Source organism: Cydia fagiglandana, chromosome 24 (assembly GCF_963556715.1).
Source record: "Cydia fagiglandana chromosome 24, ilCydFagi1.1, whole genome shotgun sequence".
In the NCBI taxonomy this organism is placed as follows: domain Eukaryota; kingdom Metazoa; phylum Arthropoda; class Insecta; order Lepidoptera; family Tortricidae; genus Cydia; species Cydia fagiglandana.
Genome location: NC_085955.1, coordinates 10,303,909 through 10,320,938, shown reverse-complemented (window position 1 = coordinate 10,320,938; position 17,030 = coordinate 10,303,909). Strand labels below are relative to the sequence as shown.

At 45.5% G+C, this 17,030-nt stretch overlaps 1 protein-coding gene across 1 annotated transcript in view; it reads right to left on the bottom strand.

The window, feature by feature from the left end:
• The window catches only part of LOC134676433 (spectrin beta chain, non-erythrocytic 2), a 184,781-nt gene that overhangs the window by 2,633 nt on the left and 165,118 nt on the right, over window positions 1–17,030 (bottom strand). The window contains exons 76-85 of the mRNA XM_063534829.1: window positions 16,103–16,264; window positions 14,752–14,874; window positions 12,721–12,829; window positions 11,159–11,325; window positions 10,461–10,681; window positions 9,201–9,363; window positions 9,127–9,163; window positions 7,453–7,531; window positions 5,941–6,029; window positions 4,508–4,834 (exon numbers count right to left, since the gene is read on the bottom strand). Coding sequence (XP_063390899.1) covers window positions 4,508–4,834; window positions 5,941–6,029; window positions 7,453–7,531; window positions 9,127–9,163; window positions 9,201–9,363; window positions 10,461–10,681; window positions 11,159–11,325; window positions 12,721–12,829; window positions 14,752–14,874; window positions 16,103–16,264 — 1,477 coding nt within the window. The remainder of the gene's footprint in view (window positions 1–4,507; window positions 4,835–5,940; window positions 6,030–7,452; window positions 7,532–9,126; window positions 9,164–9,200; window positions 9,364–10,460; window positions 10,682–11,158; window positions 11,326–12,720; window positions 12,830–14,751; window positions 14,875–16,102; window positions 16,265–17,030) is intronic.

The window sequence follows — 17,030 nt, the reverse complement described above, 5'->3', positions numbered from 1 at the left end:
TCCATACAAATGGGTAAAAAAATTCCCAGTAGTTACCACCAACTCGGCTTGGTGGTTTTTTTTTTCCAGTAGTTACCAGTGGTAAAAGGTGGGAAAAAATTCCCAGTAGCCAACCAACCAACCAACTTGGCTTGGTGGTAACTACTGACATTTTTTTTCCCAGTAGTTACCAATGGTAAAAGGTGGGAAAAAAATTCCCAGTAGTTACCACTGGTGAGAACTTGTTGGTAACTAGTGGGAATAACCCATACAAATTGATTAAAAAGTAAAAATTTTGTACTTATTTCACGATTTTTTCTGTTTTAAGGGTGACTCTCACTAGACCGGGCCGGGGCTTCCGGCGCTTCGCTTTCCATTGAAAGCACCACGCCGTCGTAGAAAATGATATGTCAGACGCCTCGGCCCGGGCCCGGCCCGGTCTAGCGTGAGTCGTCCCTTATACAGCACCACCGAGGTTTAAATCCACGATTTTAACACACAATATGAAAGGATAACACTTTTGCCTTACTTACACACATTATACAACATCCTTGTATATTAACTATAGTTCGTTTTTTTTTAGCATTATGAAGAACTCCACAGAAGCAAGCGTGCAGTTTTTATCAGGCTCTTTAATTGTTAATAATTATTGAATTATCTAATGTAACATGGTCAATACATATAATTTACTTTTAATTATTACCGCTAAACGTGCCGGATTTGGAACCACAAGCTTACTACGAAGTTCTTTCTAATGCTAAAAAAAACGGACTGTACGAGTATATAACAGATTTAAGAGGAAGAAGAAGGCTCTATACACTACTTAAGCCTTTACCTCTTAAAGCTCACAGTGCGGAATTTTACTATTACTGAGAGTTTCTTTTATTGTTTGCCATTTTTATATATTGTGACCTTTTTTGCCACTTTTGTGTTATTTCTAGTCAGGGTCGCGAGCTCTTTTCATCCTTATAGGAGAAAAACCTTGTCCTAAAATGTACATACTTTTTTTATCTTTAAGGGGTTTTAATTTAAATTTTTTCTTTACTTCAATTATACTAAATTTCTTTTCCTGTCTTAACCATTCTATTTCATTATATATTTTTGGGACCAAAAATGTATCAGTTCTTCTACCATAATAGTTTCAAACTTTCCTTTTTGTTACCGCCATACAATTTATATGGAGAAATGGTAACACAGTAGGAAAACAACTCTGGAACATTTTTTGATCCCATTAGGATCGAAATAGCTCGTGATTGGGAGTGGAAATAACACAAAGTGGCAAAAAAGGTTACAATATAAATAAAAATGGCAAAAAAATAAAGAAATGCCCATGAAACAAATGAAATGCTACTTTGTTTGTTTTAAAATTGTAAAGTGTAATGCACATTGAGTGAGCCTTATTAGGTTCAAATATAATAATAATTAGTACTAATTAATAGGTACTAAAAACAGAATGAACAATATGTTTGGGGGAGTTTTGCGTGGAATTCACATTAATGTAATACCTTATACCGGGTGTGGCCTGTAATATGAGCAAAAAATTTAACCGTAGGCTGTACTCCTCACACTGACCAACATTAAATTGTTCAGCGACTTTTAAAAATAACTAGTGGTTTGATTTTTAATACACTTTAAAGTTTATTCTAAGACGCAATGTATTGCGAATTTTGTTGTTTATGGCGTGACAAGCAACGTCAATCACAATGATATGGCGTGGCGATGGCGTCCATTGAAGATAATATTTGTTTTGTATAAAAATAGGGAGTCTAAATACTTCATAATTTTTAAAAGTTGTTGAATAAAAGTGTCACCGTTTGAGGAGTACAATCTATGTTTTATTTATTTGCCCATGTTACAGGCCACACCCGGTATAAGTAGTCCCCATTTCTACAATGAAAACCAATTAGATGCATTCGGGTGATTCGGAATATGTACAGAATGTTAGGTAACTTCGAAAATCGGCCTTAATTCCATCAATTTAGAGTCCATTTTCGGAATACTTGACAATTTTGAGTATTCTTATTTACCCGTATATACCTTACCGATTTCAATGATTGGATTTAGGCCAATAAAATTGTTCATATCTGATTATTACAAAAATACTAGTATAATTAAGTCTACAAAATGTTAGTAATAGAACTAAATCGTTAAACAACCATAACTTAGACAAAACTGCCATTCAGTCTCCGGTATATCATAAAAAAATACGTTTTTGGCAAACATTTCATTTTTGGTACAAGCTTTTATCGCCGACTGTACTTTTTTCCACAGGCAACTAATACTCATCGAGACAATTCTAAAAACCCCAAACACGATTAGGTTTCGTTGTTTTATCACAGAGTTCCTATGGCCAGTTGGCCACCTCCGGTCTCCATCATCAGATCAGCTCGATGACACCATAATATTGCATTGTCACCCGACTTACATATGTATGCAAAATTTCAGCTCAATCCGAAACCGGGAAGTGGATCAAATTTAACTTGCAAGATTTGATTACACACAGACAACGGTCAGGTGAAACTAAATAAAAGCTTGTAATAAAATAATAATATAAAAAATAGTGTTTCTCACTAATTGTTTGTCTATATTGTCTATAACAACAGAAGTTAACCGAAACCTAGAGAATAATATTTTTATAAGCATATAAATATACCGGAAACTCAGATTTTGGGCTGATTTAGACGGCGCGCGAACTCGCATGCGATTTTAGTTACATTGCGGACTGTTGGTTACGTCCAATTCAACCGACCGATCAAAAACCGCAATGGTATGAAACTCGCATGCGAGTTCTCGCACCGTCTAAATGAGCCCTTAGGCAAGAAAAGGGTTTCTAAGGCAAGCTTACAAAGGGCTCCCGGCTACCACGCAGGCCTTCAATGATTCATAAAGCAACAGGGAGACGAATATGCCAAGAAAAGACGTCTACAAGCTCGAAAAAAATTATGTTATAAATTTCTAGTTTAGTGTGTAGCTTTCAAATAGAGCTCGACGGCTAATCCTATTGTCTATTGTTAAGTAAAACCGCTCGTGCCACGTGCCACAACCACCTGCATAAAAAATACGTACTTCGGTTACTAAGTGCCGGCGAGTCGAACGCTACAGAACCAGTCTAAAATGTGTCATCGAGATGCGTAACAAAGGCGCGTTATCGGAGAGCGCACCTACACTGGTTTTTTGAGCGTTGGACTAGCCCGCGCTCAGGTGCCAAATAGAATACTTAAGACTCTTTAATGCAGGAAGTAGCACGTGCAGTTTTACTTAACAATAGACAACAGGATTAGCCATCGAGCTCTATTTGAAAGCTACACACTATAACGTCACATAATAAATAATAGTACTAGGTACAGAAGATTCACTCTCTAACAAAACGCGTCTGTTACGATTACGCTAGGTGGCGACAGCGCCACGCGCGGCTTATGGCTAGCCACCAAAATTGGTGTGGGACGGATATACTTGTAGCTACCTGTAGCAAAGCGACGAAATCGCGGAGTGAGCCACGTCTGCTTATATTTCTCTATGTCTATACTCGTACTACTAAAAGCTTGGTACGTGTCATCTTTTCTTGACAATTGTCATCGTAGTTGATTATATGAAAATGGCCAGGCATACTACTTCTCGGCGTCTGGTCGTGACAGTTTGGGTAGATTTAAAACGGCAGTTGCATTTGTAAGGCCCAAGATACACTTACGTAAGTAGAGACACAGCTATACTACAGAATGAGAGAAGAATATCGTTAACTCATTCTAACAAATAGCTTTGCCCGAGACAAGTAAAACTTACTGTGTATCTCGGGCCTAACATCAATATCATGCACAAAGCCCAAAAGAATGCGAGAAGGCAAAAAAGAAGAGGCATCTAACTGCACCAAGCAATTTATTTTGTACATGAACTCGAGCGATCATCAGACCCATGTTTGAAATTATTAAAAAAATATGGTCGTCTGTAAAGTCGGTTTACGAACGATAATTGGGGCATTATCTATGAAAAGGGACCTTATTGTCGATGGCGCTTACGCCGCACAGCGGCGCACGGCATTGAAATTATATCGGAGCGTCGCTAATAATGGCGTAAACGCCATCGACAATAAGGTCCCTTTTCATAGATAACGTCACAATTTTGCGTGATAACGTCATAAGGAAACATAACCGTTAAATTTTTTATAAATAAATAAGACGGTTATAATGACACTCTCTCACTGTATTCAAATCGGTGCTTAGTTAACTTTGCAACTCATTAAACACGTTGTGGACAAATCTCCATGGGAACGTTGTGGACAGATCTCCATGGTAACACTACATAATGTAATGGTAATGTTTTCTTATGACGTTATCACGCAAAATTATCGTCCGTAAATCGACTTTACAGACATCCATATTTTTTTAGACACGTCACGTCAAGATAGCTTTAGATTTGCAAGACCGAAGTGATCTCATAAGTGTTCCGTGAACAAAGTTTTGCACGGAACACTAAAAACGAACTATAGTACCAAACTGCTCGACCAGCGCCCTACTCGCACAAGCCCACTAACCCAGCTCGCTCGCCGAGTAGAAGTGTGACGTCTCGACGCCCCAGTTGTTATTGGCCCTCTCGTAGCCCCACTGGTTGCGATTCTGGTCGCGCGCGCGCTGCTGGTAGCTGTTGACCAGCGCGGAGACAGGCTGGCGCTCGGTGGCGCCCGCGTGGCGCTCGGTGGCGCCCGCGTGACGCTCGGTGGCGCCCGCGTGGCGCTCGGTGGCGCCCGCGTGACGCTCAGTGGCGCCCGCGTGGCGCTCGGCGGCGCCATGTTGGCGCTCCGGCAGCGCGGGCGGGCGCTCCGGAGGCCCGGACAGCGGCAGCGGCGGCGCGCCGTCGGCTACTAAGTTTTTAGGTTATGTTTTAGCGCGCATACTTCAATATTCCGCCGTGTACGATTAAAATGAATATGGATGTATTTGAAATAAAGTATAAGCATTGTGGGAAATATATTCCCTCTGCCTTATAAATCCTTAATGGTTCCAAATATGTAGTGTTTAATATTATAGTATATGCGCTTTAAAAACTAAAAACATGTATAATAAGCAGTATAAAATAAAACCACAAGGGACGAAACAAAAAGCTCTTATAAGCTCGACGACACAAAAGCTAAAAATTAAACTGAAAATTCACATTTCCAATCAATTACCTACTATTTTGTTCTTTAATTATTTTTGATGGCAGCCATTTAAAAATTAAAATGGCTGTCAAACACAACAAAATGTGCTGGTAGTTTTAACTTTGCTGTAATAGAATAGTAAATATTTTATAATTGTTCACACGGTCCCTGGCATAAACAAAATAAGTCCTTATATGCTATTTAGATAAATACAGTCAGCAGCAGAAGTTGCTAAGCGGGCGAGGTGCTCAAAATGATCTTGACGCGACTTTATTGTTAGGAGCATAAGAGCGTGTCAAGGTAATTTTGAACACCTCGCCCGCTTAGCAACCTCTGCTGCTGACTGTACAAATAGCCAACAACTTTACGAAGGGCCACACGTGTATTTCTCACTACGAGTATATTATACATCTCTAGTTCTTGTTAACACGTGTGTGTTATCAGGGATGTTGCGGATGCAGATTTCTTGACATCCGCGGATGCGGATATTTAAAGGCTCACATCGGCGAATGCGGATGCCAAGATTATGTACTTAAAAAACGTCAAATACTTCATCTTTTGTATTTGAGCAAGAATATAGGTGCGTTATATTTAATAAACAGTAACTTGGCCGACTTTTCTATAAACTAGACGATTTCTTTATAGGCCCACTGCCTATAGGTAATGACGAAATTACTTAGCACTTACGCCGCCGCTAAGACGTTCCTGTACCGACTTGTTCGACATCCGCATCCGCATAAGCTCCGCATCGATTTTATGCGGATGCGGATGCGAATATTCACAACATCCCTGGTGTGTATGTGTGTGTGTGTGTTTGTGTGCGTGCTTACCGTCGCGTTGAGACTTGATGAACTCTGAGTTGATATCGCGCCCGTTGGAGAACCGGGAGCGACCCCACGACGAAGACGTTTCAGAGTTTCTGCGACACAAACAATAAACATCACCAAATAGAATAGATAGTATAGAGCGGTCCTGTCATAGTAATTGTTGTAGTCACTGTAAATTTACTGCCATCTATCGACACACGACTACAACTCAAAATAAACACGTATAAAATTATCAAAAAATGAATGTATATGGATAAATGGTTTTATTATTTTTATATCATTTTGACCCATGTTCATTCACTGATATCTATGTGTTAAAATTGTTAAATATGAAACGGTGTCGTCACGCCATCTAGCCGACCACAGGCAAAAAGCTGTGTGCGGCATCTATCCGAGAATGACTTTTTCTTGATTTCCGAGGCACGTTTTTTTTTAGACTTTATCCATCTTATACGAAAATACATATGTCTTTGACATCACTTATGTGAATAACTAAAGGACCATGGGCAACTTTGTATGGAGCCTAGACCCAACGCCAACAGATGCGTCCAAAGTTCAAACGGCCGTTTTTGTTTTGAGTTCATAGATCAACGAGTCCAGCAACATAAAAACTAGTTTGTTGTATTCTAAAGGTACCTAAATACACAATACAGTACGTAGCGGCCCCCTTTTTTAAATCATCATCATCATTCTAGCCTTCAGTCGCCCACTGCTGAGCATAGGCCTCTCTCCGTGTACGCCACTTATCCCGGTCCTGGGCTAGCCTCATCCAAAAGTGCCCCGCAATTTTCCGAATCTCATCCACCCAACGAGCTAACGGACGCCAGGCGCTTCTTTCATCCGAAAGCGGCCACCAATCCGTCAACCTTTTGGTCCACCTGCCATCACTCTGCCCGGCAACATGTCCCGCCCAACTCCATTTAAGCTTGCAGATGACGCTTTTTTAAATACCTGTCGTTAAATTTAAATAATCACGATTACTAGTAGTTTTTGATAAGCAGCAGCGCCATCTACAGTGTTAGTTTAAATATGGAACTGATATGTTCCAAATATGTTTTAGATATGAATTGCTGTCATGTCATTCTGTCACACAATAAATAGTCTTCGGTTAACATTTAGTAGTGGCGCTAGTGTGCACGTTGCCTAGCGGTACAAAAAGCGCTGGCGGCCTAGCGGTAAGAGCGTTCGACTTTCAATCCGGAGGTCGCGGGTTCAAACACCGGCTCGTACCAATGAGTTTTTCGGAACTTATGTACGAAATATCATTTGCCAGTCGCTTTTCGGTGAAGGAAAACATCGTGAGGAAACCGGACTAATCCCAATAAGGCCTAGTTTCCCCTCTGGGTTGGAAGGTCAGATGGCAGTCACTTTCGTAAAAACTAGTGCCTACGTCAAATCATGGGATTAGTTGTCAAGCGGACCCCAGGCTCCCATGAGCCGTAGCAAAATGCCGGGATAACGCCAGAAAGAAGAGCTAGTGTGCACGTTGATGGGTTCGTAAGTTAATGATGTTACCTCATAACGACGTCGGAGACATCCTCCTGGCTGGCGCCGGGCGGCTTGCGAGGCGGCAACGACGGCAACACTGAAGACTCTGAAACACACAAACATATATTTAAAGGCTCCAAATACCATAGAAAAAGCCTAGCGGGAAGAGCGTGCGATTCGTAGTGTTTAGTTTTTTTTAAATAGATTTTTATAATATGTATGCTAGTTTAAGGCCGAGCCACACCGGCTTGCGTGTGCGTGACGTGCGCGTGTGCGTGCGCTAAAATGTTGGAGCCGCACACGCACACGTCACGCAAGTGGTGTGCCGTCTCTCACAAGGATCTGTATACTACAACGCCGCACACGCACGTGCACGTCACGCACACGCAGCCGGTGTGCACAGGCCTTAAAAAGTATTTATGTATGGGCTACTAGTTGCCTGAAATAATAATTATCATGCATTCATTCATTCAGACCCCGGCTCGTACCAATGAGTTTTTCGGAACTTATCTACGAAATATCATTTGATATTTACCAGTTGCTTTTCGGTGAAGGAATACATCCTGAGGAAACCGGATTAATCAGGGTGTAGCAGGGAATGTTACCTATATTCCTCTCCTGTGTGTCGGCGCTCCCGCGCTCCTGGCTGGCCTGCTTGGCCTGGCAGTGGCGGGGTAGCAGGGAGTGTACTATGTTACCTATATTCCTCTCCTGTGTGTCGGCGCTCCCGCGCTCCTGGCTGGCCTGCTTGGCCTGGCAGTGGCGGGGTAGCAGGGAGTGTACTATGTTACCTATATTCCTCTCCTGTGTGTCGACGCTCCCGCGCTCCTGGCTGGCCCGCTTGGCCTGGCAGTGGCGGGGTAGCAGGGAGTGTACTGTTACCTATATTCCTCTCCTGTGTGTCGACGCTCCCGTGCTCCTGGCTGGCCTGCTTGGCCTGGCAGTGGCGGGGTAGCAGGGAGTGTACTGTTACCTATATTCCTCTCCTGTGTGTCGACGCTCCCGCGCTCCTGGCCGGCCGGCTTGGCCTGGCAGTGGCGGGGTAGCAGGGAGTGTACTGTTACCTATATTCCTCTCCTGTGTGTCGACGCTCCCGCGCTCCTGGCCGGCCTGCTTGGCCTGGCAGTGGCGGGGTAGCAGGGAGTGTACTGTTACCTATATTCCTCTCCTGTGTGTCGACGCTCCCGCGCTCCTGGCCGGCCTGCTTGGCCTGACAGTGGCGGGGTAGCAGGGAGTGTACTGTTACCTATATTCCTCTCCTGTGTGTCGGCGCTCCCGCGCTCCTGGCTGGCCTGCTTGGCCTGGCAGTGGCGGGGTAGCAGGGAGTGTACTGTTACCTATATTCCTCTCCTGTGTGTCGACGCTCCCGCGCTCCTGGCCGGCCGGCTTGGCCTGGCAGTGGCGGGGTAGCAGGGAGTGTACTGTTACCTATATTCCTCTCCTGTGTGTCGACGCTCCCGCGCTCCTGGCCGGCCTGCTTGGCCTGGCAGTGGCGGGGTAGCAGGGAGTGTACTGTTACCTATATTCCTCTCCTGTGTGTCGACGCTCCCGCGCTCCTGGCCGGCCTGCTTGGCCTGGCAGTGGCGGGGTAGCAGGGAGTGTACTGTTACCTATATTCCTCTCCTGTGTGTCGGCGCTCCCGCGCTCCTGGCTGGCCTGCTTGGCCTGGCAGTGGCGGGGTAGCAGGGAGTGTACTGTTACCTATATTCCTCTCCTGTGTGTCGGCGCTCCCGCGCTCCTGGCTGGCCTGCTTGGCCTGGCAGTGGCGGGGTAGCAGGGAGTGTACTGTTACCTATATTCCTCTCCTGTGTGTCGGCGCTCCCGCGCTCCTGGCTGGCCTGCTTGGCCTGACTGTCGCGGTGCTCCTGTAGGATCTCGGCCTGCGTGCGCGAGCGCCGCTGCGGCTCGGGCGACTCGTTCGAGGACGATGACGCGCTCCTACACAAAACGTATAAACAAACATTAGTATGACAACATATCAGAAAAACGATAAACTTGAATTAAATGTACGCGGTAATATATTTTCGCCACATACGGGTTTTTTCGCGTTATTGGCTGCGCTCGTATCGCGTGCCAATTTTTGATTGTACTTTTTCCCACTAACCTTTGAATTTTTCTTTTAAGCACTATTTATTATATTGCAGTGAAAGTGGGTTATGATAATTTAAAAGTATACAGCTAGTTGACTACTCGTAAACCGTTTCGAAATGAATATTATAGTTGAGTTGGGAGCCCATACATTAAAAGTACCCAAATGCAGTTTGGTATACGAAATCTTAATTTAAGAATTACAGTCGACGAGTAGAAAATAGTAGTTTATGTGACTGCTACATAATGAAAGGCATTAAAATACGAGTGTGGGTTTATGAAACGAATGAAATGAGTTTCATAATAGTATCACACGAGTGTTTTAATGCCTAATTATGTACAGTTACATACACTGCTTTATCTACACACATATTATAAACTTTCTATGATATATTCACTAACTTCATATTACAGCCGACTTTGCTCTCTGGCGGAACTCGCGGATATGAGATGGCGTTTCCGAAATATCTTTATACCTAGCACATTTTACACGAAACTTTTGTTATAGTTCCTTTAAAAACAACAAAACAAATTCAAATGGCGGCAAATGAAAACTTTTTTCAGGCACGTCACGCATCCGTAGTTTTTTTTAAATTCAGAGACAAACTAGAGTCGGAGTCGATTACCATGTCGTCCGATACCAACTTACATGCGAGATTTGTCAATAATGTATGCAATTGTCATTTGATTTCGAATAAAACGTCATCTCAACTGATATTAGAATAGGGGTCAAATCAAATTGCTTTTTTTCAGAGATGTTGAAATTTGAAATGCATTACCAAAAAATCGATTTTGATATAGTAATGAAGCTATTACCACATTTTCACAGATAAGAAATTTGCTGTAACAAAACAGTTTATCGTAATGTGGGCCATTATTTACGAATTTTGAAGGCATCATAGACAGTTTATGATATGTGTGTAGATAAAATATATTTTGGGTCTTACCTCTGCAACCTCCTCTTGAGCTCGGCGTTGGGAGAGTCCGGCGGCGCGTACGGCGTGAGCTGCAGCTCCGGCGGCAGTGCGGCGTGAAACGACAGCTTGGCCACCCACTCCTGCATGAGAGCGGGGGTTGGGCAGCCGAACAGGTACTCGGCGCCGTCCGCGCACGACAGCCGGAACACGTTCGCGCGCTTCGTGTAGTCGCCGGCCGGGTCGCAGCGGGCCTGAGGGGAAACGGGTACTTAGCTCTACTAATTCATACTAATATTATAAAGGCGAAAGTGTCTGTCTGTTACCTCTTCACGTTTAAGCCCCTGAACCGATTTAGTTGAATATTGGTATAGAGATAGTTTGAGTCCCGGGGAAAGACGTAGGATAGTTTTTATGTCGGAAATCATGGCGTGTGTTACGATTAGGACAGATATGGCCGCTAGGTGGCGACAGCGCCACGCGCGGCTTATAGCTAGCCACCAAAATTGGTGTGGGACGGATGTACATGTACTTACCTCTTGCAAAGCGACGAAATCGCGGAGTAAGCCACGCCTGACGAAGTTACGGGCAGAATCTATAAAAAAAACATCCTACCCCAATCCGAATTGGGCTAGCGTGGGGACTATAGCTCAAGCTCTCTCGCGCATGAGAGGAGGCCTGTGCCCAGCATTGGGACGTTTATAGGCTGAAATTATTATTATTATACTCACGTTCAGGATGGCCTGCGGTGGCGCGGCGGCCTTGGCGGCGCTGAAGTCCAGCTCGTCCCGGAAGAAGCACAGCAGCTGTCCGCACAGCACGCAGTAGTAGGAGCGCCACGAGCGCACGGTGGCGCGCTTGCCGCCCACGCCCGACTCCTGCTTGCGCTCCAGGTACCCTGCACAATAACATTTTGAGTAAATCTCATCATCATCATCATATCAGCCAGAGGACGTCCACTGCTGGACATAGGCCAGGCCAAAGAGTGCCATAATTAAGGGTAAATATTTTGTTAGGATGTGTGTGGTCCGTTCAACTCGCCGGTACTCAGTACTATGGTTACTGAGTGCCAGCGAGTCGAACGCTACAAAACCAGTCTAAAGGTGACAGTCCGTTTCCAACGACAGCTGCACTACTGTTCATTTTACTATGGAAATTGACAATGACAGCGACGCGTTCAGTACCGGTAGTGCAGCTGCGGTTAGAAATGGAATGTTATCATAAAATGTGTCATCCAGATGCGTAACAAAGGCGCGTTATCGGAGAGCGCAACTACACTGGTTTTTTGAGCGTTGGACTAGCCCGCACTCAGGTTCCAAACAGAATAATTAAGACTCTTTTTTGCAGGTAAGTAGCACGTGCGGCGCTTAACAATAGACAAAGGATTAGCCGTCGGGGCCTATTAGAAATCTACAAAGTATACCTTCTATCTCGACGGGGGGCAGCTCGACGTCGCCGCGCCGCGTCGTGAACGACTGCGTGCGCTTCGGCGTCTTCATCACCTGACATATTAATATAAGAGCAGGAACTTGTATGTAGTTACCTTCTATCTCGACGGGGGGCAGCTCGACGTCGCCGCGCCGCGTCGTGAACGACTGCGTGCGCTTCGGCGTCTTCATCACCTGACATATTAATATCAGAGCAGGAACTTGTATGTAGTTACCTTCTATCTCGACGGGGGGCAGCTCGACGTCGCCGCGCCGCGTCGTGAACGACTGCGTGCGCTTCGGCGTCTTCATCACCTGACATATTAATATAAGAGCAGGAACTTGTATGTAGTTACCTTCTATCTCGACGGGGGGCAGCTCGACGTCGCCGCGCCGCGTCGTGAACGACTGCGTGCGCTTCGGCGTCTTCATCACCTGACATATTAATATCAGAGCAGGAACTTGTATGTAGTTACCTTCTATCTCGACGGGGGGCAGCTCGACGTCGCCGCGCCGCGTCGTGAACGACTGCGTGCGCTTCGGCGTCTTCATCACCTGACATATTAATATAAGAGCAGGAACTTGTATGTAGTTACCTTCTATCTCGACGGGGGGCAGCTCGACGTCGCCGCGCCGCGTCGTGAACGACTGCGTGCGCTTCGGCGTCTTCATCACCTGACATATTAATATCAGAGCAGGAACTTGTATGTAGTTACCTTCTATCTCGACGGGGGGCAGCTCGACGTCGCCACGCCGGTGGCGCCGGAAGCTCTGCGTGCGGCGCCGCGTCGTGAACGACGGCGTGCGCTTCGGCGTCTTCATCACCTGACATATTAATATCAGAGCAGGAACTTGTATGTAGTTACCTTCTATCTCGACGGGGGGCAGCTCGACGTCGCCACGCCGGTGGCGCCGGAAGCTCTGCGTGCGGCGCCGCGTCGTGAACGACGGCGTGCGTTTCGGCGTCTTCATCACCTGACATATTCATCACAGTTAAATAATAGTTATTCGTTTTACAAGGGGGCAAAGTTGTTGTTTAACTGCTCGTGCTAATATTGATACCCGAGCAAGCTAAAGATTCCAAAATTGAACCACGAGCGTAGCAAGTGGTTCGAAAAATGGAATCTTGAGCGTTGCGAGGGTTTCAAAGCACGAGGGTAAACAAAATTTGCCCCCGAGTGAAACACAAAATTTTTCACCACACCAACCTGAAGCAAATATTAAATGTAAAATATCAAACAAAATCAAACCAAATCAAATCCAAATGAATGTTATTAAATATTTATCATCCAAAATCATCATTTAAAAGTCACTTCTACCAGCAAACATAAGAAACCAACTCAAAATTTGCATTTGATTACTTTGTCTCCCATGTGAATAAAATGCAACTTTGCTATCAATTTTTAAAGTGCAAAGTAAGCCTTTCCGAGCTGGTGTGGTGAAAATAAATAAATATTACAGGACATTTGTACGCAAATTGACTAAGCACCACGGCAAGCTCAATAAAGCTTGTGTTATGTGTACTCGGACAACGATATATCCATACTAATATTATAAATGCGAAAGTGTGTCTGTCTGTCTGTCTGTTACCTCTTCACGCTTAACCGCTGAACGGATTTAGTTTCAATTTGGCATAGAGATAGCTTGGGTCCCGGAGAAGGACATAGAACAGTTTTCATGTCGGAAATCATCCCTGAAGGGGGTGCAAGGGGGGGTGAAATTGAAAGAGTTAAATAATTGCCTGATAATTTATGTAGGCAATTAAGCTTATCAAATCGAATGATTGCTATAACACTTTATACAGGCGCTACACTTTAACTACTGTTACTCTGTTACAGAAAAAGTCGCGGGCAAAAGTTAGTATAATGTATAAATACTTAAATACATAGAAAACAACCATGACTCAGGAACAAATATCTGTATCATCATACACATAAATGCCCTTACCGGGATTCGAACCTGGGACCATCGGGTTCATAGGCAGGGTCACTACCCGCTAGGCCGGACCGGTCGTCATGTCGTGAAATATAATAAAGTACGTAATGTAATAACAGACCCCACTCGTATGTAAGTTGAGATACATAACAAAGACTGCTGTATAATTATTTATAATAGGTAGACTTAGTTTTTCAGCAAACAAACTGTTCTACAGTTTGGCAGATAAATGCTAAATACAATTACACAGTATCTCCTTGGATATCACGGGCCTATAATCCCGGTTTTTTGATAGGCTTGCGTGGGGACACAGATCCAACACGTAGAGGCCCCTTGGAGAACTTTAATGTCTTGTAGAACGCCTGCTGGAACCCGTTCACAGGTGCAACAATAGGCAGTACACAGTATTATTATTATTTTCTCTTTATTTATTTATCGTCTTAGGTTAGGTATTTTTATAATATGAATATAAAAGTAAAATATAAAAACACTTACAAAACAATAAAAATACATATAAACACATTATAAAAAACCTAACCTAGGGTGCCGCCAGCAGCGGGGCAAGGCCCAAGCTACCGGTGGTCAGGGCTGCAGAGAGAGGAACCGACGTACTATCCGCGCCGTGTCCAAGATCACCGCCTTCTGCATCTTTATTATTATTTTTTATTTTTTATTTTTTTTATAGCCTATATTGTGTCCCACTGCTGGGCAAAGGCCTCCCCTGTCTTTCGCCACTCGTCACGGCTTTGTGCATGCTCCCGCCAGTCGCCACAAAATGAGTCCAGGTCGTTTCGCCATCTCATTTTTGGTCTGCCTCTGCCTCGGGTGATCTGTGGTGCCCATTCGGTCGCTATTTTGGCCCATCTGTCCGGGTGCATCCGACAGATTGATGATTGTGATTGATGATTAAAGTGAGGGTGATTAAATAAATAAATTAATTAAAAATATGTTGTGTCACTCACGCTCATGCTCTCTGCGCGCTTGACGGGCTCGCCCCGCGGCAGACGCTCAAACTGCGGCGCGGGCGACAGCGTCTCCTCCGATGAGGCCTGCGCCGGCGCCGCCTCCGCAGTCCCCGTGCTCACCTGCACACACACAAACGTTATCGTCGTTAATCTATAGTTCGTTTTTTAGGGTTCCGTACCCAAAGGGTAAAACGGGACCCTATTACTAAGACTTCGCTGTCCGTCCGTCCGTCCGTCTGTCTGTCACCAGGTTGTATCTCACGAACCGTGATAGCTAGACAGTTGAAATTTTCACAGATGATGTATTTCTGTTGCCGCTATAACAACAAATACTAAAAACAGAATAAAATAAAGATTTAAGTGGGGCTCCCATACAGCAAACGTGATTTTTGACCAAAGTTAAACAACGTCGGGCGTGGTCAGTACTTGGATGGGTGACCGTTTTCTTTTTGCATTTCTTTTTTGTTTTTTTTTTGCTTTATGGTACGGAACCCTTCGTGCGCGAGTCCGACTCGCACTTGCCCGGTTTTTTTTAAGTTATTGATTTTTAAAAAGCGCTTTTCAATTAAAAGACGTGCCAAGATCGCTTACCTTCTTTCAAGTTCTTTTTAATGCTAAAAAAAACGAACTTTATACCAGGCGTCTCTAAATATTTTTAGCTGAGGGCCATTGCCCCTCACACATACAAGCGTTACGACAACCCAAACGAAAAGTGAAAGTCAATCGGGACAACGGATGTTGCGGATGCAGATCTTTCGACATCCGTGACTGCGGATATTTAAAGGCTCACATTCGCCGAGGCGGATGTCAAGAGTAGGTACTTAAAAAAGGTCAAATATTATATTTTAGTCGTTTTTAGGGTTCCGTACCTTAAGGGTAAAACGGGACCCTATTACTAAGACTCCGCTGTCCGTCCGACCGTCCGTCTGTCACTATTAGGCTGTATCTCATTGACCGTAATAGCTAGACAGTTGAAATTTTCACAGATGACGTAGGTATTTTTGTTGCCGCTATAGCAACAAATACTAAAAAGTATGGGACCCTCGGTGGGCGAGTCCGACTCGCACTTGACCGGTTTTTGTATTTTAAAACAACGAATCGTTAGTACTTATTTGAGCATGAATATAGATGCGTTATATTTAATAAACGGTAACTTAGCAGACTTTTCTGGATCTAGACGATTTCGCTCCGCATTAAGCTCCGCATCGATTTTATGCCCGAAGCGGTTCAGGGTCGAATCATGCCGTCCTTTTCTAATATACAATCACAGCAATATTGTACAAGGTTTTCGGCAGAGGTGTGTTCGACCGAAGTCAGGGGTGTCTCCCCACTGGTAAAATGTAAGTACCTGTGTCTCCAGTATGGGAGCGGTGTCCCTCCGGCGCAGCTCGGCGATGCGCTCCACCTCGCGCTGCCGCTGCCGCTGCGCGCGCTCCGCGGCGTGCGCGGCCGCCGTGCTGGCGCGCGCCGCCTGTTCCGACTCCTGCTGCTGCTTGAAGGCTTGCTCCACCTGACAATAACAAGCATTTTAATATGGTATGTGGCTTTCCAGCTTTGAAAAAGAAATTACACGTGATATCATCTCTGACCCCCCCTCCCCCATCGTGATATTTTGCTTACCCCCCCCCCCCTCTAAACGATTACATGATTTCTGGACGACCCCTCACCAGCGTGATCCTAGTGAGTGCCTGTGCGCGGTCCTGCTGCGAGTGTATGGCCTGCTCGAGCTCCGCGTGCCGCGCCAGCAGCGCCTCCACCTGCGCCACGCTCTCGCCCACCTTGCCGTCGCGGACCAGAGGAACCCTGTCCAGACAGCTCCAGCTGTTGCTGGCAGCTGGTACTCACCAGCGTGATCCTAGTGAGTGCCTGTGCGCGGTCCTGCTGCGAGTGTATGGCCTGCTCGAGCTCCGCGTGCCGCGCCAGCAGCGCCTCCACCTGCGCCACGCTCTCGCCCACCTTGCCGTCGCGGACCAGAGGAACCCTGTCCAGACAGCTCCAGCTGTTGCTGGCAGCTGGTACTCACCAGCGTGATCCTAGTGAGTGCCTGTGCGCGGTCCTGCTGCGAGTGTATGGCCTGCTCGAGCTCCGCGTGCCGCGCCAGCAGCGCCTCCACCTGCGCCACGCTCTCGCCCACCTTGCCGTCGCGGACCAGAGGAACCCTGTCCAGACAGCTCCAGCTGTTGCTGGCAGCTGGTACTCACCAGCGTGATCCTAGTGAGTGCCTGTGCGCGGTCCTGCTGCGAGTGTATGGCCTGCTCGAGCTCCGCGTGCCGCGC